General features: G+C 33.9%; 2 protein-coding genes across 3 annotated transcripts; both read left to right on the top strand.

The window, feature by feature from the left end:
• The first annotated feature begins 1,543 nt into the window (after nt 1-1,543).
• Nucleotides 1,544-10,288, top strand: LOC128681795 (uncharacterized). Of its 2 annotated transcripts, XM_053765980.2 has the most exons (7): nt 1,544-1,791; nt 2,230-2,406; nt 2,880-3,317; nt 3,464-3,652; nt 4,097-4,166; nt 6,869-9,717; nt 10,000-10,288. In XM_053765980.2, exons 1-7 carry the CDS (start codon nt 1,656-1,658, stop codon nt 10,257-10,259), a joined length of 4,119 nt encoding a protein of 1,372 aa, XP_053621955.1. In that variant the 5' UTR covers nt 1,544-1,655; the 3' UTR covers nt 10,260-10,288. The 2 variants fall into 2 exon arrangements, with proteins under 2 accessions (XP_053621955.1, XP_053621954.1); XM_053765979.2 differs by having other exon boundaries at nt 6,869-10,288.
• Nucleotides 10,289-11,605: 1,317 nt separating this feature from the next.
• On the top strand, nt 11,606-22,114 carry LOC128681699 (uncharacterized). The gene is made up of 16 exons (XM_053765808.1): nt 11,606-11,695; nt 13,066-13,131; nt 13,737-13,886; nt 15,301-15,414; nt 15,793-15,864; nt 16,391-16,435; nt 16,964-17,035; nt 17,285-17,410; nt 17,928-17,984; nt 18,620-18,694; nt 18,964-19,155; nt 19,842-19,901; nt 20,025-20,327; nt 20,509-20,580; nt 20,858-20,917; nt 21,125-22,114. Exons 1-16 carry the CDS (start codon nt 11,684-11,686, stop codon nt 22,112-22,114), a joined length of 2,466 nt encoding a protein of 821 aa, XP_053621783.1. The 5' UTR covers nt 11,606-11,683.
• Nucleotides 22,115-22,276: the final 162 nt, after the last annotated feature.

Genomic DNA, 22,276 nt, shown 5'->3' with positions numbered 1-22,276 from the left:
ATTTAAAGAAACTCCAAACTTCAGAACACACACGAATTAGCTTAATTTTAGCTGTATAAAATTTCTAAAGAATCTATACCAATATTTTTACAGAGGTAAGCGTTTGTGAGTTTGAGGGGGGTAATCTCCAAAGCTACCGAACCGATTTCAAAAATTCTTTCACCATTAGAATGCTACATTATCCAAGATTGCTATAGGCTACATTTTATCTAAAAATTCCCACGGGAGCGAAGCCCCGGGCAACATCTAGTTATAAATAATTCTAGCTGCACCCCGGGGCTTCGCTCCAACATCAGTTAATTCGGAATGTACCCATACCGAATATACATCACTAATTGACGTCAAAAAATTACTTAAAACTTAAGTCTACTGCCGACTTCCAAAGCGCAGGTGAAGAAGCGGCGCAATAAACTTCACCATTACCATTGTGGACATAGCTGGAATTGTACAAATGATTATGTTGACACATACCATTTGTGCTATTCCAGGATATATATACCAAATACATTAAATCTTCCCAGAAAATTTTGCGTAATTAAGTAACTAACATCCTCACTCACATTCAAACATTCACATTTATAATATTAGTTAGTGTGATTTTTATTATGTCCATAAAACGGCTGCTTCAGCAAGGATTTTACGATCTGACGAACTCTGCAGCCTTGTTACCAAAAGCGGTCATCCAGTTACAAGTTATTGCACACATACTATTGAATTTAATAGTAAACGAGCACGCAAAACCACGGAAGCAATTGGTGGTCTATGAAAACTATACATGAGTCAGATTGGTATACAATCTTATGTGCCACGAGTAGGATTCTAACCTGGGACTTTTCGATCACAGGTTTGACCATTGGACCAACTCCGCTTGATCGCACATCTCCAGATGGTTGCCTAGCTGAATGGACTTCAGGTCGGATGACTGTAGTAACGAAGTCGATAAGACAAAGAAAACGATTGACACGATGTGAGCGTCTTGTTGTCATGAGATAGAATATTCCATACGCCTACCCGATAGGTCGAGGTCTGTCTCTCTCTGTCTATGGAATATTTCATACCTAGAATACAACTGCTCCATATCATACTGTATCGTTATGTCGTCTGAAGCGATTAAGGGATACATAGTTTTGGCAACTGATAGCATTCCCAAGAAAGGTTGAAGTGGGTTGTAAAATTACAGTCGAATTTTCAAAATTTCAATGTTTATTATACAACGAGCCCTGTATGCAGCACACCAAGATAAGAAACTGGTAACACGCGAAGATGAGAGTTTTCTCTGTCATGTCCAGACGATAACAGTTAAAATTTGGGTAATAACATCAATAAACTCGAGAAGAAAGAAGCCGCAGTGGAAAATCTAACCGCTGACACAAAAAAAAAAGCAAACAAAATCTTCTAAAAACGACGAACATTAAATGTAGGCTAAATTTAATGGATCGTATTTACAAGATTTCACAAACATCTTTGTAAAAATCGTGGCAAAATGACAAAATCCTTATCGACTATTTTACAAACACGACCTTTTTTTAAAAGTTGATGCCTATTCGAAACATTATTAGCAACTCATTGTTACTTTAACTAAGCTTGCATTTGGTTAGTTTCCGAATCGAAAGTTACTATTTATTTTGATTAGTAATAATTGATTAGATTGATCAATGTCAAGATGCGATTACGATGTTATATTCTACAGAGTATTCTGTCTATCTCTGCTGGTGATTGCATTTATTTTCACAGTCATATTGACCAATGTATTTGTTGACATCGATGGGCTGCTGTCGAAGAAGGAGAAAAGTAAGTGGTATTTATTTCTATAACACTGACTGTGGCTGCGAGCTTCGCTCCCATGGGAATATCAGGATAAAAAGTACCATATGTAACACAGGTATAATGTAGCCTCCTCGTGGTGAAAGAATTTTGGAAATCGGTTGAGTAATTCCGAAGATTTCCCCCTAAAATATAAACTTAACAACGCTTCCTTTTATAGTAGATTAGTGTAGATATGATTATAAAGCATGTGTAAAGAGGACGTTGAGCGGTGCGGTAGTGTAACTTGACCTCATGAAGCATCGTATTCAACAGTAGCAATGCCTTCACCCAGATAAATTTGTCCTACAATAACTATACAAGAAATTCCCTTAGAATATATATGATTTTTGTAACAAATAGCTATATATTCGTAAGAAATAGTATCTATGCAAAACTGTAATTTAAAAATTATTGTCGTTTTAGCTCCCGTACTTCATGGAACAGAGCCGAATGAAGAATCAACTGCAAACCTGCTCAGGGAGATGAAGCCTGAAATAATATTCAATGAGGCGAGGAATTATGAAGAAGATGAAGAAGGCTATAGGAAAGACGACGTTTACGTCAATGAAGAGGAATCATTTAGAAACAAAAGATCTTTAGGTAAGAAACAGACTTGAATTTAAATAAAATATATCTTTAGTAATCGATATTTAAGGACATCGCACATGTAAAAAAAAAATACTACCAGTAAATAACAATAAGTTGAACAACTGATCATCTTAAATTAGTATATTATATCTTTCGATCTATTCATTAAAAAAAATCTAAAACGAGACGACCATCTTTTTCTAAAAGAAGTAAAAACCAATTGCGTAAGCCTAATAGTTAGTACTTGGAACGAATATTATTACAGTCTGACAAATATTTTTTGGAATTTTGATAAGGCCACTAATAGCTTAGCTTATTTATATGGGCCACAATTGTTTATGTAAACTTTATTTACTGCCTGATATAATCGAATGATTATTATAATTATTATAATTATTATTAAGTTTCCCTACAACGCGCAAGCACGCACTAAAATAATTCTTGTAATATAGAATAATTTTATTACATTATTATTGGTATTACAGAAACAAACTCCTTCTTGTTCCACCTCCAAAACCCAAACTTAAAGAATGTCCTAACCAACCACCTCAATGCCTTATTGGAACAACTTGATGCAGAGGAGTTCAGTTCCAATTCTATTGACGACAGAAAACCAATTATGCCAAATGAAAACCGGAAGAGTGAAATAACTATCAATAAAGATCAAAGAGCTAAAGAAGTAAAGGCGCCTACAATTGTGGCAGAAGTTAATAACACTGGCAAAGTTGACAAAACAGCCGTAGAAAAAAACGATACGAATGACAATAAAAGCAAAACAGAGGACAAAAGCCACAAAGAAATGCTACATTTAGCAATGCATGATATTCTCTTGCAAGGAATCATAGGGCACATGGATTTGAATGAAGTTTACAGGAAGATCAATGTGTTGTCCAAAAAAATGGAATTTCCAGACAAAATACAAGGTGAATTTAATAAAATCGATTTTCAATTTAACTTCAGTATTTTAAGAGTTTTTATTTGCATGAAAATATTTTGAGATTTACTGAATTAAATGTTGAAATTATTTTTTAATTGTGCATTTATGTTTATTTTGCCATTTTCTTAACAGATAACCCTGTTTCCAAAAAAGACAAGCCCAAAGTTTTGAAACAGCAAGAAATTCAGAATAATGAAGAAGATAAATTCTTTGAGGAACTAACTAAATGCAAAGACCTTCAGGATCAAATACGTGACGCAGTCGCAAAAAAAGAAAAGAAAGAGACAAAATACAAGACGAGGAAGGCTTCTGAGTCTGAAAGTAAGTTCTTTAGAACCGTAGACTGAGAAAAATACTTCGTTATCTCTCGTTTCGTTCATACAAAAGAGATAAATGCATATTATAAATACACGAGTAGAAACGGGACAAAGCGCAATATCTTTTATGCCTGGTCAATCTTTCCGTTTTGGATGAGATGGATCTGAAATATTATTATATTTCGTTTGGCTACGCTAGCTCGTTTTCTTTTTCTTTATCTTTGATTACAATATATCTCTCACATTTGAGCGTATTCCATCTACTACTGAGCTACCAGGAAACGTTAATCACGTCATTGCGTCCATACGCTTTCTCTTTTTTTACACGATGCGTATACGATATGGGAAAATATGACAGCATGATAGTAACGTGCTATGTGTTTGTAGGTTTCGTGGTAAACCTTCTGACTTTTGGTGTATGTTATATTTATTTCGTGACTATTTTCAGAGCCCATGATAATCAGAGCAATAATTGATATTAGTGGAATGGAAGATACACAGAAGCGAGATAGCCTTTTGTAAGTATTTTGACATTATTTGTGCCCTATAGAGAGACTTTAAGTCCAAACAACTTCGGGAAACCTTGGAATAGACTCGCCTAGGCCTTCACGAGATAATGTCCTATATACAAGTTTATAATATACGCACGTACAAAATAATTTGATTTAGTAAGTTGTATTCTTTCCTAACGTTCGCATTTATAACAATTTCCTGTGACATTTTTTAAGTATATTATGCCACAAGATAACAGACGAATATCGTTTCTTTATTATACTGTGAAGAAAATGTCAAATTTAATCTTGGATTTTAATTCTACAATGTGATTAACTTGTTCTTCACCATTATCATCAACAACCTTCCTCAACTCACTGCTGGGTAAAACATCCTTCTGTCTACGCATACTAAACTATTTAATAATATAATAATAATAATAATAATCATCTTTATTTCAGACCATCAAAACAGTCCATAAATATTAGTAACAATTTATACTTACTTGCTATGTTAGTAATAAATACAAAATAAACAAATTTTTATTTTGCCACAATTTGGCGTCCTGTGATGCACAGTTTTACCCATGACATCAGCAAGGGCGAGTCATACCGGTTGGAAATGGTTTTCAGGATGGTGTTTGTACTGCTGCGAACTCTCTTGAGCATAGAGGCAGCTCTTTTTCTCATGATTGCAAAGAAATCATCAGTATGCGCCTGAGCAAACATATCTGATGCACTACACCTGCGAGACAGCCCAAACATCATCCTAAAGCCATTATTAATGAAATAAAGAAAACATTTATTTGCCATAAACATGAGTACAAATATACAAATTGATGTCATAATGAATTAAAACTACATGTTTTACCGAATACAGGTATGCAAATATAAATAAATAAAGAGGAGCATGCTATCCACTACAAATCCAAAACAAAAAAAGAATTAATGTATACTAGCATTAAATTCTATCCGAGTCTATCATTAAAGAAATCATTTAAAGTATAATAACATTTATCAGTTAATAAAGACTTGAGGTGCTTTTTAAATAGATTTAAATTTAAGCTTCTATATTGATTTGGAATTTTGTTGTAAATTTTCGGTGTCATACATATTATGCTATTACCGAGTAAAGCAGTTTTTGATGGGTGCATGCATAATCGATAGATATCTCGATGATTCCTCAATACAACATCAGCTAGACGAGGGAATAAATGACCATTGGTTTTCACAAATGTTGCTACCTCAAGAATGTTGTGTTCTTAAAAAAACGGCTGACAACTATCAGTGCTTTGGAGTCTAAACATTGCGCGAATACAGCGTTTTTGCATTTAAAAAGCTATATCCTTATCCGTCGAATTGCCCCAAAAAATTATTCCATATCTAAGTATTGATTCCACTAAACCATGATAAGCTGTAAGAAGCGCTTTTATGTTTAATTCATTTGAGAGTTTAAATAGTACAAACGCCGAATTACGAAGTCTTTTACTAAGACCATTGATATGGGTTTTCCAGTTTAATTTAGAATCTATAGTTAGCCCTAGAAATTTTGTTGAATCAACTTTCAATACATGGCCTTGAATTTTATAATTTTCCGTATCAAGCGGTCTTTGACTAAAATTCATTATATTAGTTTTGTCAAGATTTATCTTTAAGTTATTAAGCTTTAAGTTATCAAGCCATTCAATTATTGATATTAAAGTTGCATTAATATCTAATTGATAAAGATTTACATCATTACATTTTATTGTTACCGTGCTATCGTCCGCAAACAAAGTCATATTATGTTTGGTAGTGTTTGGAAGATCGTTAATATAGATTATGAAAAGAAGGGGCCCAAGCACACTACCTTGTGGAACACCATATAATACAGAACGTTCAGTTGATAAGTAATGTTGTTCCGATTTTGTTTTAGGATTGAATTTTGAAATTTCTGTTAACTGTTTACGATTAGATAAATATGATTTTATTAAATTCAACAGATTACCCCTAATTCCGTACGCTTCTAGCTTGTCTAGTAGTATGTCATGTTGAACATAGTCAAAAGCTTGTGTCATATCACAATATATAGAGCATATGGGTTTTCTGATGTTAAATTCAGTTAATACAATTTTCAAAAAATCATAGATGGCCATATTTATATTTTTATTACGACGAAACCCCTTTTGTTCATTACACAAAACTTTTTTATCTTCAAAATAGACGTTTAATTGGTTAGAAAAATGTTTTTCATAAACCTTTGAAAATATAGAATTTAAAGCTATACGTCGATAATATTGCATTAGTTCTTTGTATTTTTTTTAAAATTAAGGTTTAATTATGGTAGTTTTTAAGTCTTGAGAGAAAACACCAGCTTCTATACTAAGGTTTATTAAGTGACTCACATGATGTTGTCTATGGGTAATAGCAGACATGATATTGGCTCGACTTCTTTTTTCTGGTTTGATTTTGTCAATGAAATAATTATTAAATGAATTAGCTATTCCCTCTGGATTTGTTATATAGTGATCATCAACTTTAATTCGACTTATTGTTTCTTTTGGTATGTTTAGTCTAGCTTGATTTATAATTTGCCATGTGGCTTTTGATTTGTTCTCGGACGTCATTATCTTATAATTATTATGACTTAATTTTGTCAAATTAATAATTATTTTAAACTGCTTCGTGTATCTTTTGTTATTAACATTATCTGATCCTATAATTGAACAGTTAACTATTTTTATTTTCAGAAACACAAAAGATGTCCAAGGTATTATCAAATTCGTTTACAATGGCAAACCAATCAAAGTAAAGATATTATCCAGTGAGCCAAGCAATTCATTGAAATCAACAACAGCTAAATTGCCAAAAACTGACTTGGAACAAACCGAGAACTATAAAGAAGCAACCCAAGACACTACTAACAAAAATGATGATATAGACGCATTCGAAAGTACACCGGTCAAATTCAATATACCGCAATCGTATCTCAATAAAGCTATAGCAAATTATTTCAAGAAATATGATCATTTAAAAAGCAGTTCCAATGAATACTTGAACAGCAAAAGAAGTATCAATAATAAACGTTTTAAACGACATATAAAAATCCATTACCCAATAAATAACAAAACTAAAGCTGAAGATGATGAATTGTATGTCGAAATCGAAACCCACTTTGATAGCAAAGGAATGAAAGGGGAAAAACGAAAGAAGCTGATAAGAAACCTTATCGAGAAAATAGAAAATGCGATTCATTCAAATGTCGAAGCAAAAGCTAATAAAACAAAAAAGCATTATCACGCACATGTGAAAAAAAGAATACAAAATCCTTTAGTCGAAAACATTTTGGAGCAACGCAGCCATGACAGCTCGATTGTGTTTAAAAAAGTGGGGCCACTTAAAAGGAACACAGTGGAACGCAGACACTTGAATCCTATAGGTAAAGCCTATAAATTAGTGAATGCAAATAAAAACGAAGTGCCAGGAATTTACGATAAACTTGGAGAGAGTTGGAAACAGACATACTCTGGCCCTGGTTTCTTGCAACCTAGTAAGGCATTGAACTCTGCAGAAATGTCCGAGGTAGATGTAGACTACAACAGAGTTTTGACCTTCAATGGCATACCACAGAGGCTACAAAAACCTCTAAACACAGAAAATTCTGAAGAAGCGCTAGCTACGAATTATTATGACTTGGGTAATCTTAAATTTTTCGTAAAAGATCTCGACCACAGTGGTATTTCTGTAGGTTTTAATCAGTATACTGATGAAGAACCAGACCCGGACACGATGAGGATATTTACAGGAGTAGACAATCTCGTTAAAGCATACAACCACAACTATGGCAAAACTGAACCAATTGAGGAATACAATTCAGAAACACAGTACAAAAATCAGTATGATTACAACAATAACGCTATAATACCTGATGATCACAACATAATACGCCGCTCTGCCGTCCAGGAAGATTATCACTCCAATGAATATAAAATGGTATATAACAAACACATACTTCCTTATAAAAGCTATCAAGAAATATTCGGGATAAAAATGAACAATGTTAAGCAAGTAATCAGCAAGCAAAAGGTAGAAAACATGACTGAAAAACCAATAACAATGGATATATTTGACAAGAAATTGAAGCCGAGCGAAATCTTCTCTTTGGCAAATATGTTAGAGGAGTATCGGAAGAAAAGGTCAATCACTGTCAAAAAATATTCAAATATAAATACTAGAAGGAAGTTAAATAAATTCTTGCAAACTAAAACTAACAAGCTTTTCATCAACAAAAAGAGATTGAAGCGTCATATTGATAAAATAAGAATTATTGCGACAGATAAAAGTGGCATAACTAGACAAGTGCCATTCAAACGCCAAGAGGATCATAATATATTCGTTGTGTCAAATGAAGATGATTTCTCCAATAGGGCTGTTATTAGAGAAGTATTACCTGGAGATGAAGGAAATGGCGAAAGGATGCAAGAAAGACCCGACAAAGGTGAAGACACTTTTGACTACGGTCAAAACCAAGGCCAAGCGTACCTGATGGAGGAGAGTCAACCAGTAGAAAACTATGTAACACATGTTTTCGACGGGCGATCAAGACATAATCCATTGATGTCAAAATATCCTCATGTATTCATGGAAGAGATAACGAAATCAAAAGAAAACGACATGTCTCCAGCTGTTTACGGCAATATAAGAAACGTTATGTCCGATGTAGAAAATAAATACAATATTGAACAATATGAAATGCCAGTTCCAGTGTTTGAGCCTACGACTGAAAATTACAATCACATACAAAATAATTCGACAGTAAAATTGTCAGTTCCAAATACAACAAAAGCTAAGTACAAACTCTCGGTGAAAATCATGCCTAAAAACATAACTGAATTAAAATCTGGCTTCAAAGAAATTCATACGAGTATCAACAAGAGTTATGACAAAGATGGTTTGCGTTTTTACTCTTTAGTGAACGTATCGGAAATATCTAAAATTGAGAACATTGAGAATATAACTCGAGGCAAAAGAAAAAATGAAACAGTTATAACAACAACCACAGTGAGTCCAAGGTTGAAGGCGCAACAATACAAAATTAAATCGATGTTGAAAAGACACAAAGACATGATAGATTTACAATTGGCTCATCTAAATAAAGAAAAACAACATTTGGATAAAATTCTAGTACTCAATCAAAGTGATTCAGACGAGGTTTTAGATATAAAGTTGCCTGGAGAAACTCGCGCGATCCAAATTAAAAAGAGTGAACTCAGTAAATTATTGGCAACAGTTTTGGGGGTTAATCAAAATGGACCCCCGATTCCTGCAGTCACTCCGAATCCTCAACAGCTTTTTGCTGCCAGTGTCACTGTACCACAGCCTGTTACAGTTGTCACCTCTCCGCCACCTCCTCCTATTGTTCCTGTTAATGTACCTAACGCCATGCCAGTAAATGTTCCCTCGGTGCCAGCAAACGTGCCCACAATGTCAGCAAATGTACCCACTGTGCCAGTAAATGTACCGCTCACACCAGTTAACATACCGACAATACCGCTAAAAGCAACGGACAAGAAGCTGATAAACATTATAGAGAAAAATGGTAAGCTCACTAAGGAAATATTGAACAAAATTGACAGAAACACGGAAATGTTAGAAGCGTTTTTAGTTAAACTCATAGACAAGATTGAAGACAAATACGAAAAGACTACAGAAAGGCCTGTGGAGAAGTCTTTAGACTACCGAGATGAGGTCAACAAGCGAAAAGAGTTACCATTATATTCCCCTAGAGAAAATTTCAATCTTATTAAACAAATGAATCCCAAAAATGATACATACGGTATACCTTTTATCTATGCTTATCAACATCCTTATGTTCTTCCAGACAAACCTAATAGCCAAGTAGCTAATGTAGTTTACCACGGTCACATACACGCGGACAACAAACAACACACAAACGACGTCATGAACGGAAACGCCAAAATGATCATGCCGAAAAGTCCTGTCAATAGTGAAGTCATGAAAATGGAGACGAAAAGTAAGTTTTTCATAGACAATGATATGGCAAGCGGTGGCAACGGGGCCATGATAAAACCAAATAAATACGTGAATCCATCTTCGACGGCAAATCCTATGCAACACTGATTTTATGGCAATAAAACAAATTGAAAATTGTATTTATTTCATTTTTGTTCTATGTTTCTTTTCGTTTTGACGACCTCCGTAATGGCCGGACTGATTGGGATACTAACTCAGTGATATTATATTTGAAAACATGTAGATAACTAGGTCAATCTAAAAAAGATTATATTTATTCTTAACATAACCTCTTGGATCGAACGCAAGACCTCCAATGGACGGGTCTTGGATGTTTATCTACATGTTGTCAAATATCGCTGAGTCATCTGGCTGAGCTGATCTTACAACACAAGTTTCGAACAAAAATATCGAGTAAAAATAACAACTGTGGTTGTAATTATTGATATAGGTAATTACGAACAGATATGGGTTAATTGGCGAAGTAATTAAAGACTAACGACAACGTGTGGATTATTTACACAAATGTAGATTCAAAACCATTTCTACTTTCTGATAATTAACTTGATTAAATCAGTTGTTGTGTCATGATTATCTGCAAATTTTATTCGACGACCTCGGTGGCGCAGTGGTGAAGTGCTTGCCTCTGAACCGGGAGGAAACCGGGTCATGATGGAAAATGATCTTTTTCTGATTAATCCGGATCTTGGATGTTTATCTATATATGTATTTGTTTATACAATATAACACAAGTATCGAACTTACTTTGGGGCTAGCTCAATCTGTGTGATTTGTCCAAATATTATTTATTTATTTTTAATATATATATATATATTTATTAGACGATTTTTTAAGGCTTTCAAGCGTCACAGCCGAGTATGTAATCCACCCAGATGAGAACTAGATCACACAATTATCTTTATTGCGTCTACGTGTGCACGTGAATGTTACAAAATATTATTAGACTAATCCACAATAAATTATACATCTCAACCTTCCTCAGGAATCACATTATCTATTAGTAAAAACCGCATGAAAGTCCGTGCAGTAGTTTTTGAGTTTATCGCGAACAGACAGGCAAACGCGGCAGAAGACTTTGTTTTTTATAATATGTATAAGGATGGAGAAGGCAATGGCAAACATCTCCATTAATAATGCCAAGAAAGTTGTTACGTGTTTTTCATTCCATGTAATGACCATGACCCTCAGCCATGAGGAATACGACTATGAAGAAGAATAAGGATGTAAGGGTAAGGGATCTATAGAACATGTATGATTTTCTTGTATATATGTATAGCAGTAAGATTCGAATCTCATTTCGGTTCACAGGCGGGCTTAACCATTGGACCAGCCTATATTATCTAAAGAATCTCTATTAATTATCCCATTAAAATCTGTGAATGATTCAATTGGAAATTTCGATAAGATTCCAGATAAGGTCAGATAAAAAAACTATTAGTTGTAATATTTAAACTCTGAGATTTAACTTGAGATAGCATTCTGTTAGTGACTGTATCTGTGGAGACGGAAAAATGAGGGTCGTGGTGAGTATCTATCATATAACTTTGATTCTATCATTTGACGAACTCGGTGGCGCAGTGGTAAAGTGCTTGCCTCTGAACCGAGAGGTCCCGGGTTCGATCCCCGGTCGGGTCATGATGGAAAATAATCTTTTTCTGATTGGCCCGTGTCTTGGATGTTTATCTATATATGTATTAGTTATAAAATATAGTATCGTTGAGTTAGTATCACGTAACAGAAGTCTCGAACTTACTTTGGGGCTAGCTCAATCTGTGTGATTTGTCCTAATATATTTATTTATTTATAACTATGTAACACATAAGGGAGTACTAATTCCATGGTATTCACAAGCCGTGACATATTTTCGTCACATTTTCTGACTTACTTAACATGTAAACATTTTTTACAATAGGCACTTATTGTTGAAAATTACTGAAATAAATCTAAAATAATAAATCAAATATCCTTTCAAACCCATACATTCTAAAGTATAACATTTATTAACCACGACAGTAATTTACTAAAAAGTATATTTTAATTTACATTGCTGTTAATCATAAAAATACATGGTGAGATTGTTTACATAATAAGACTTGTAAGAATAAACGGATTGTAGAATAAACTTTAATTGCATTTTTTTATCTAATAACTAGATGTTACCCATGGCTTCGCTTCCGTGGGGATTTTGACATAAAATATAGCAATCTTGGTTAATATACCTTTCTAAATCCAATGGTGATAGAATTTTTTAAATCGGTTCGGTATTTTCCAAGATTACCCGCCTCAAACATACAAACTCACAAACGCTTACCTCTTTATAATAATAGTTTAGATTGAAATCAGTTAATTGCCTATCAGTGGGTGGGACACATCGAATTCAAAATTCTTTATTCAATATAGGATGCTTGTATACCATCCTAATAATTTTTTGACGTCAATAAGTGATGTATCACTTATTGACGTCAAAAAATTACTTAAACTAAGTCATTAATAGGCTAATAAAAATGTATTATCCTAACTAATATTTCAAATGCGAAAGTAAGTTTATTTGTTTGTTACCTCTTCACGCTCTATCTACTCAATCAATCTTCTTGAAATTTTGCATACATGTAGTTTAAAATATGGAGAAGGAATAATGTTCTCGTGTGCTCGTACTCGCGCAGGCGAAGCCGCGGGAAAAAGCTAGTTGTATATACTTTTATTATACAAAGAGGTAAGCGTTTGTGAGTTTGTATGTTTGAGGCGGGTAATCTCCAAAAGTACCGAACCGATTTCAAAAATTCTTTCACCATTAGAAAGGTGCATTATCCAAGATTGCTATAGGCTATATTTTATCTCAAAATTCCCACGGGAGCGAAGCACCGGGCAACATCTAGTGTTATATATTTCTCAGGTATCATTGTCATTACTGCTGTTTGGACTGTTCATTATAAGCGCACATGCGATACCCACGTTAGAGGTAAGTTTATCCATGTAACGTCGTGCCGGCTCCACGCTGTCACCAGACTCGGACAGAGACGCGAATCCATGAACATTGCGTGGTTACTATGAGTGCTATTATGTACCAGAACCAGCAATGTATACCGAATCCGCGAAATTTTGGCGAACTGTTCGACGACATTGTGGAGCCAAATAGCCAGAGTACAATAAAGATAAAAATACATCAAATTATTTTTTTTTAATCGAAAGCTGACATTTAAAACGAAACGACAGACAAAAATTCATATGCTCTATTAAAAAATTGCAATGCTAGAATTTCCGCAAAATAGGTTATTCTATGACACATCACCGTATGACATCTATAAAATAAAACATAATTACATTTATTAAAACATTTAAAATATTTTATCTGTACATTTTGTATTTTTGACTAAAATGGATAGACAGACGGACTTAAAAACAATAATAGAAAACAAAAAAAAAATATTTTTTTTCTGTCTTTCTGTATGTATATATGATCACGCCAATCCGAAAGCACTGGACGGATTTGAATGAAACATTGTTCGGCCACGCGAACGAAGTAGCTGGCATCATCTAGTATAGTATAATCTTGGTTTATACCAGCTACAGACTCCACCACGGGACATCTACGAAATCCAAGAGGGGGGAAAAGGGATAACAACGCTTTTCGCGCCAAAACCCGAGAAACCCACGCTACGGGAGATTGTGTACTATCATATCATTGAGAGGCCTTACGGAGATGTCAAACTTGAGGTAATTCATTATATTGTGAAATATAAATGAACTGAATGGATATCTGGCCCGGTGCAAGAGTCGGTATAGCTGTATAAGTTCAACAAGAAAAGGGTATGTCTCAATTTAGTCGTGTATCCTTTTCATTCGTTCATATTGCGCAATATAATTGACTGTTTACAGGTGGCCTAACATGTAAACAATCTTCACAGTACTAATTATTGAATTTTGTTGAAAATAAATCAATCAAACGTTCTAAACATTTATTAACCACGAAAGTAATCTTCTAAATAGTCTACATTTATTAATATTGCTGTAGAATCATAAAAACACATCGTGAGATTGTTTACATAATAAGTAAGAACAAGTTTTTTACAAAAATGACATTTTTGCCATACGCTTCTATTATCGTCAGAGAGATCTTATGGCATTTAACGCCTGACAAAAATCCCATGTTCGTGCTGTGAACGGGGAGTTCCCTCGATTGGAGCCGATCCGGGCTGCACCATATGGTCATGCTTACCATAATAATGCATTGTCATGGAAACTGAAGCGACGTGGCAAATTTTAACTCTGTAGGTCGACTGGAAGTGGGAGAAATCTAACTTGCAAGATTTGATCACAGACAACGGGACAGGCGAAACTAAATAAAGGCTTGTAAAAAAAAAATCAATACATATAATAAAACAGTAGAAAAAAAATCCTGTACATTGAATATATTTACATAAAAATAAAATTAGGCGATAGAGACACAGCAACAGAGTTAAGAATTTGAAAAAAAAATCTGTCTGTTTGTACACGCCAATCTTCGGAACTACTGGACGGATTATAATGAAACTTTTTTTTTATATAGCGCAACATATAGGGTATAAATTACTTTGAAAACTGAAACACCTGATGGAGAACAATGATGGTACAGCTGAACTTTAGGAAATATTGAAATGACGCCTAACAAAAGTTATTCAGTCTGATGAGCATTTACTGATGAGATATAAAAATCGAAAATCTGGAACACCTGATGTAGACCTATGATGGTACAGCTAAACTATAGGGAATATAGAAATGACGCTCTAATAAAAGTTGTTCAGTCTGATGAGCATTTTCTGTTGAGCTATTAAATCGAAGATCTGGAACACCTGAAGAAGGGTCATATTAGTTCAGCTAAACTATAGAAAATATACTTTTTCAGTCTGATTAGCATCTTCTGTATGTATAGATCGTTACATTTATCTGTACAATTAAATTTCCCTAACAGTTTTGACTCCTTACCAAAAATTGTTCGGCCACGCGAACGTAGTCCCCAGGCATCAGCTAGTTTACATACATATAAAATCCACTCATCATAGCGTGTTTACTTGGGTGCTACTTTTCTGATCTCGTTGATAGTGAGTAGCCGGTATTAGAAACTTATTTATTTATAGGCCCGTATTTTCAGGGGCAGTCAGAGCCCGACCAGTTGAACCGGCTGCGAATCGAAATGGACGAAACAATGAGACCTTTCACCAATGGACATGGATTCCAGTACGTTGACAACGACATTCATGAAACAGTAAGTGATTTACGACGCGAATGCGTGCTTTGCGTTGCACGAGTGCTTTTAGTTACACCTAGGGAAATGAATATCGCACGAAGCGACCAAGTGACACACAGCCAACAGCATTCCCAAAGAGGGTTGACGTCAGGCAGACGGCTGGTTGTAAAATCACAGCCCGAATCTTTAAAATTTTAACGTTTTTTTTTTTACGCTGTCCCCGTGCTTTCCGGCCACACACCGAACGAAATCGGGAATATGCAAACCTGAGAGAGAGAGAGAGAGAAACTCAACGGCCCACATTTATTTATTTTTTTATTTATATGTATTTCGGTATTATATTCGGTAAAAACATGTGAGAACAAATACAAATTTTCCAGTAGGTACTTCTTTCAGGAAGTGCATGATTCAGCTAATATTGAACCAGAGGATGCTAGTGGTGAAGAAGATGAAAATACATTAGAAGAGGTAAGTCATTTTGAACATTTTTGATAGTGGCACAACATAAATAAATATAAATATATTAGGACAAATCACACAGATTGAGCTAGCCCCAAAGTAAGTTCGAGACTTGTATTATGGGATACTAACACCACGGTACTATATTTTATAGCAAATACATATATAGATAAACATCCAAGACCAATCAGAAAAAGATCGGGGATCGAACCCGGGGCCTCTCGGTTCAGAGACAAGTACTAAAGTACTTGCCTTTTACTGTACCTGTACCTTGTACTTGCGCCAAGTACGCAATACTTCGTATAAAGGATCTACCTAAGGTACCCTATCACCCCGTTTCGTATGAGCACGGGGCTTATAATACGCTATGTATATAAAATATATTCTCTAGGAAACAGACGTAATGCAAATTGCAACCTTCGAGAACACAAAGACAAAGATAAAGATTAATTATTTGGTACACAGATGACGTAACAGTACCAAAAACATGTTTTTATTCACTATACGTTAATATGTTATGTTGTGATTATTTCAGGTGTCTGAAATGGCTACTGAAAAAGATAATATAGACAATGAAAAGGTAAAAGCCTTGTGTTATTATATTAAATAAAACTAAGTCGCTTCCCGCTGTCTGTCCCTTTCTTCTTCTTGACCTTATCCCACTCATGTGGGGTCGGCACAGTATGTAAGTTCCTTCCATTTTGTTCTGTCATTTGCCATCTGTCTGTCTCTATGTATGCTCAAATCTTTAAAACTACGCAACGGATTTTGATGCGATTTTTTTAAATAAAGTGATTCAAGAAGAAGGTTTATGTAGTCGCTGACTATTCTAACTAATAGTATAAATGCGAAAGTAAGTTTGTTTGTTACATCTTCACGTGCTATTTACTCAACCAATCTTCTTGAAATTTTGCATACATGTAGTTTGAAGTACGCGGGCGGTAACATCTAGTAAAATATAATGTCGAAAATCCGGAAAAAATCAAAATTGTAATTAAATTCCTTTCAATAAGATGAAGAAAGTAGGTAATCTTGATTGATTTTGTTTGGATTTTTCATATTATTAATCATATTATTACAAATATAATCGATTTAAATAAACTTACAGATTCAACAAAGGCAGTTTTTATTCGATAGACTAAAGCGGGAAAGATACAGCGCTAGCTTTAAAAAAAGCACTGTAAGTTGCTTTCTTAAATTACATTACAGTTTTATATAAGTTTGTTGCAAAAATATCATATTGGCCACAAAAGCTTTTGTTGTTTTTTAGCATCTAATTTAAAGTGGCAACTGAAATACATCATCTTTAAAAATGTCAACTGTCTATCATGGTTCATGACATATTGCCTGACAGACGAACAGACAGACGGACCGACAGAGGAGTCGAGAAATAATAGCGGTTATTGAAATCAGGAATATGTATTTTCAGACCACTGAAACACCTGAAATGACAAGTTCTACTAAAGACTTTACTGCCAGCATTGTAAGTTCTACCGACACTGGCATGGTTGGTACTACTAAAAATGGCACTACAAATTCTACAGAAAAAGTAGAGGTACGTTGTTCTCTCATAAAAATAATAAACACTTGATATTGCCCGGGTCTTCGCTCCCGTGGGAATTTTGAGATAAAATATCAGCAACATTGAATAATTTTCCTAATGGTGAAAGAATTTTTGAAATCGGTTCGGTAGTTAGCAGATATTACCCGCTTCAAACATACACAAACGCTTGCATCTTCATAATAATAGTATACTTAGATTTAAAAACCCCTATTAAATCATGGCTAACAACAAATTTAGTAAAAATAAAAATGTAAATATTTGTATTCTATGTGACGTCATTAAAAAATCAATATGGCGGACGACATGCCAATAATATAATTTCAAACTGAATGGTTTTAAATGGTGTACACAAAAATGTATTCTCACAACGAATGTGTGTAAACGAATTTCCATACAAATACATAATACGTTTAATAAAATTAGACTTAATTGAGAACGGCAGCCGTGACGTTATTTTTGTAAAATTGTTTTTTTTTTGCTATCTATTGCAGTTTTTTTTTTATTACAGACAAGCACTGCTGCGCCTACTTCTGCACCAAGAGTTAAAAGAAGCCTCAATGACGAAGTAAGTACTTAAATACAAATACTGCATTTAATATTATGCCCGTATATTTTGTTTCATTTGTATATGAATGTGTAAAAAAAAGTAAGTAATACAAATTTAAGCTCAAATGTACAGTTACAGGGGTTAAATAAACTTGACTTGACCCTATTGCAAGTTGGTTAGGTGAGGGGTTAGGTTAGTGGCGACATCTATAGCACCTAACATTACAACACCACAGACGCAACGACGCTACAAGTCGCACTGGTGGTTCGCAACTACCGACAGATGGCGCTGTGCTCAAAATCACGGACGACCCGACTAGTCTAGAACGCGCAGTTGGAGTTTTCAAGATTGAATGTTATGTTACGGCTAAGCCACGAAATGCGGCTTGTCCTAGCTGCAGTCGGTCTCTGTTGGTTACATCCAGGTGTAATTGATAACTTGCGGTAGATCTATCCGTTATAATTTCGACTATACTTAGGTTTAATCGCCAGTAGTTTGTAGCTTGTGAGAAATAACTATAAATATAAAGATTGACGAGAAAAAGTGCCTGTGAAGGTCTAATTTCTGAATAAATGATTTGAATTTGAATTTGATGGTAACGGCAATACCTAGCAAAGATAAAAAAATTATTTTTTAAAAAATATTTTTCGCAGGAGTTCCCTATAGCACCAACACTGCCATCTATTGAATACGGGCGGTATCCTGGCCTTCAAGTATTTAGAGAATCGGTAATTTATTTATTTTTGGACTTCGCTAATTCGGATTTCAAATTGTAGCAATGTTTGTAGTTTTAAAAACGTGTAATTTTTTTTAAAACAATAGTGAAAATCTTATTTTAACGTTATCTATTCGATTTGTTACATATAGGATATCAGATACTTTGTCAGCAAGCGGTGAAACAGGACTCGAAATTCGGTCCACGCAGAATTCCACAAAGATTAGTCAGTCATGCTAATGTATATCAATACTTAACATAAAAAGTGAAAAAATATTACAGATAGCCGAAACTGAAGAAAATCCTGAAGAGTCTAATCAAGATAACCTAAAAAGCGCTATGAGATTTAGAATCAATGATATATTCGCTACCTTAAAACCTTACAACGATTTTTATACTGCAACACATATACCAGAGAACACAGTGAGGAGTTATGGAATGGATCTATCCGACGATCAAGGCACTGTATGGAATGTAAGCGAAATTCTTAAAATAAACAAGTTTTTTTTTTTACAAAAATGTCGTTTTTGCCACAAGCGTTTATTGTCGTCAAAGAGATCTTATGGCATTGAACGCCTGACAAAAACCCATGTCCATGCTGTAAACGGTTGAGGAGTTCCCCTCGTTTGGAGCCGAGCCGGGCTGCACCATCAGTTCATGCTTATCATAATAATGCATTGCCATGTAAACTGAAGCGACGTGGGAAATTTCAACTCTGTAGGACACAACTGGAAGTAGGAGAAATCTAACAAACAAGATTTGATAAAAGACAGACGACGGGGCAGGTGAAACTAAATAAAAAGCTTATAAAAATAGCAATATGTAGGATGTTACTCTATTATTGTTTAGCTTCGCGATAGCTGCCATACCCAGATGCGATACCCAGCGTCAGCTCGTGTTTAAATGAGTTTCTTTCAGTGTTTATCCTCAGCAGTGGTCGCTCCAAAATACCAGTAGTTTGTCGCTTTTAGAAATATTATATCATTGAAATTTTGACCTAAAAAATTGTTTGTGAAGATCTAATTTCGGAATATATATTTCTCATCAAATTTGTATGAACTTTAATAAAATTATCAGAGTTAGCATACACTCAATAAGAATTGATTTGGTATATTTACTATATACCAGAATAACATAACAAAAATAAAATTATATTTCAGAATGTGTGGCGACCAATAAACTATCACGTCGGTGAACCGATTAAGTTCTATGATGTCAATGTAGGTACTCACATTAAATAATTAAATGAAAATAACAATAACACAAATCTGAATATCTGTGGTGTTATATACAACATTGAAATTAACTTAGAATGAGAAAGATGTTAATTTATTCTCTTACAGGAATATAAATTGCCTACTACACCAATAGTTGAAGAAACTACAACTCAAGTTACAATCACAACTAATCCTAAAGAAGTTGATGACATCTTTATTGATGCTAAGAAAGAATCTGCTATTCCTACCGAAGATAAAGAAGACATACACGTAGAAACAAAAAGGGAAGAGATAAATAAACATAAGCCGGCTATTGGAGAGCCTAAAGCAACGAAAAATAATGAATATACGAAAGACTTTAACGAAGAAGATATTGAAAATATTCCCAGAGATGATAGCGATAATGTAGCTCCTAGATCTTTGACACGTGTAAGTATAAATAAAAACAAATAACACATTTATAATGGTATTGTAATTGAACACTCGTTTTGGATGTTAGTTACATTTGATATTATTGAAGACAGAAGACAGACATTTTATGAAAAAAACTCGTTCTTAATATGAAATATATTAATTGTATAATTTGTTAAAGACTGGTGAATATTTTCAGAGCAAAAATCTAAAAAGAGTTAGGCCAAACGAAGATGCAAGTCGCGATTTATATGAACAGCTTATGAAAAGCGTAAGTATATTGAAATATCCTTACCTCCTACTAATATGCGAGAGTTTGTACAAATAAATGTGGATGCATTTACATGAAATTTGGTACATGGATAAAATATAACTTGGAATTATTTTTAATCCCAAAAAATCTCACAGTATCAAAGCCCCGGCCGGCAGCTAATCCAGTATTTTTATACGACATCAATATTTATTTTATATTAGTAATGGTGTCATTAATAGTAATGATTTTCTTTGTTAAAATTTGTTTATGACATATTTATATTTATGACATATAGGGCAAATTCTGGAAATGGCTGGCACATTGGACTTCCGATTATATGGAGATTCTTTCTGACGTAAGTACACGTATGATTGTAATTTTTTATTGTAACTATTTTTTAAAATAATAACTAATATTAACATTTCGTTCATCAAAAAATATTTTACCACAAATTATCAAGTTTTAAAATTAAGTATTTAAAAAGTATATAAAAATAATAAGCTAATAGTTCTACTAAACTTGCTAATATTGTTTAATTAATGTATCAAAATCTTCTTTTTAGCGTGTTAAAATCATGATCAAAGACGAAGTCGCGAGGGAAATGAAGAAGTTTAAAAATAGTAATACAGATTTGAATAAAACGAAAGAGGTAAATAAACCAATAATTACGGATATTGCAAAAAATAAGGAACCATTTATTAAAAACAATACGTTAATCATAGATGATAAAGAAATACCAATAACAAATACCTCTAATTTAAAAGGAAATACAACAAATGATTTATTGAGAAAACATAGAGATAGGGATGAAAAGCCGACGCACGATAAATTACATAAGACTGAACTTGAAAATAATAAAACTATCAGCAAAGAAGCCAAAACAAATTCAACTAAAAATGAAGAAAATTATAACAGTGTCAAAGCACATAATATTTATGGCAGTGCCACAGACAACGACCAAGTAACTAATGTATTCATTTTCTATCCAGGCACTGAAACTGAAGAAATAATTGAAAGTTTAAAACCTTTTATAGGTAGTTCTATAACTGGAATTACTACTGACATCAAAGATAAAAAAGACAAGGACATCGATAATACAGTTACAGAAAAACCAATAGACACGCCACTACCAAATAAAGATCTCAAAAATACTACCACACAAAACCCTGTTACAGGCAATAAAAATAATAAAACTGAAGAAAACTTACCTGTGGATAGTAAAAATACCACAAAAATTGAAGCAAATAAAGAAAGCGAGAATACGCCAAATACACAAAATAAAGATTCTGTGACAGAACATAACAGTACAGTGACTACGACAGAGGAATTTTCTACTACTGCAATTTCAACAGACAAAAGTACAGAAAAATCATTAGAGTCCACTTCGTCTACTTCTACTACAACATCAACTGAAGCTAGCAATGAACCTTCATTATCTTCAGTCACAAATACGATCACTGAAAAATCAACAGAATCTTCAACTTTAGATCCATTAACTTCTACTACATTAGCTACAACTGTTGCTGATGCTAATACGCCTAAACAATCATGAAATTTAAACATTTTGTGATTTAGGTTTATTGTAAGCGATGATGTTCAAAATTAATTATCATTATCAGTCAATTTAAGCTCGAGTTTCTTGTCAATGGAGTTTTTTACATTCTACTCTGCTCTCTGCCATAGTTTTACCTCCAATTTATGTAATGTAAAATTT

Source organism: Plodia interpunctella, chromosome 28, assembly GCF_027563975.2.
Source record: "Plodia interpunctella isolate USDA-ARS_2022_Savannah chromosome 28, ilPloInte3.2, whole genome shotgun sequence".
NCBI classification, from domain to species: Eukaryota; Metazoa; Arthropoda; class Insecta; order Lepidoptera; family Pyralidae; genus Plodia; species Plodia interpunctella.
This window is presented reverse-complemented; position numbering and strand designations above follow the sequence as displayed.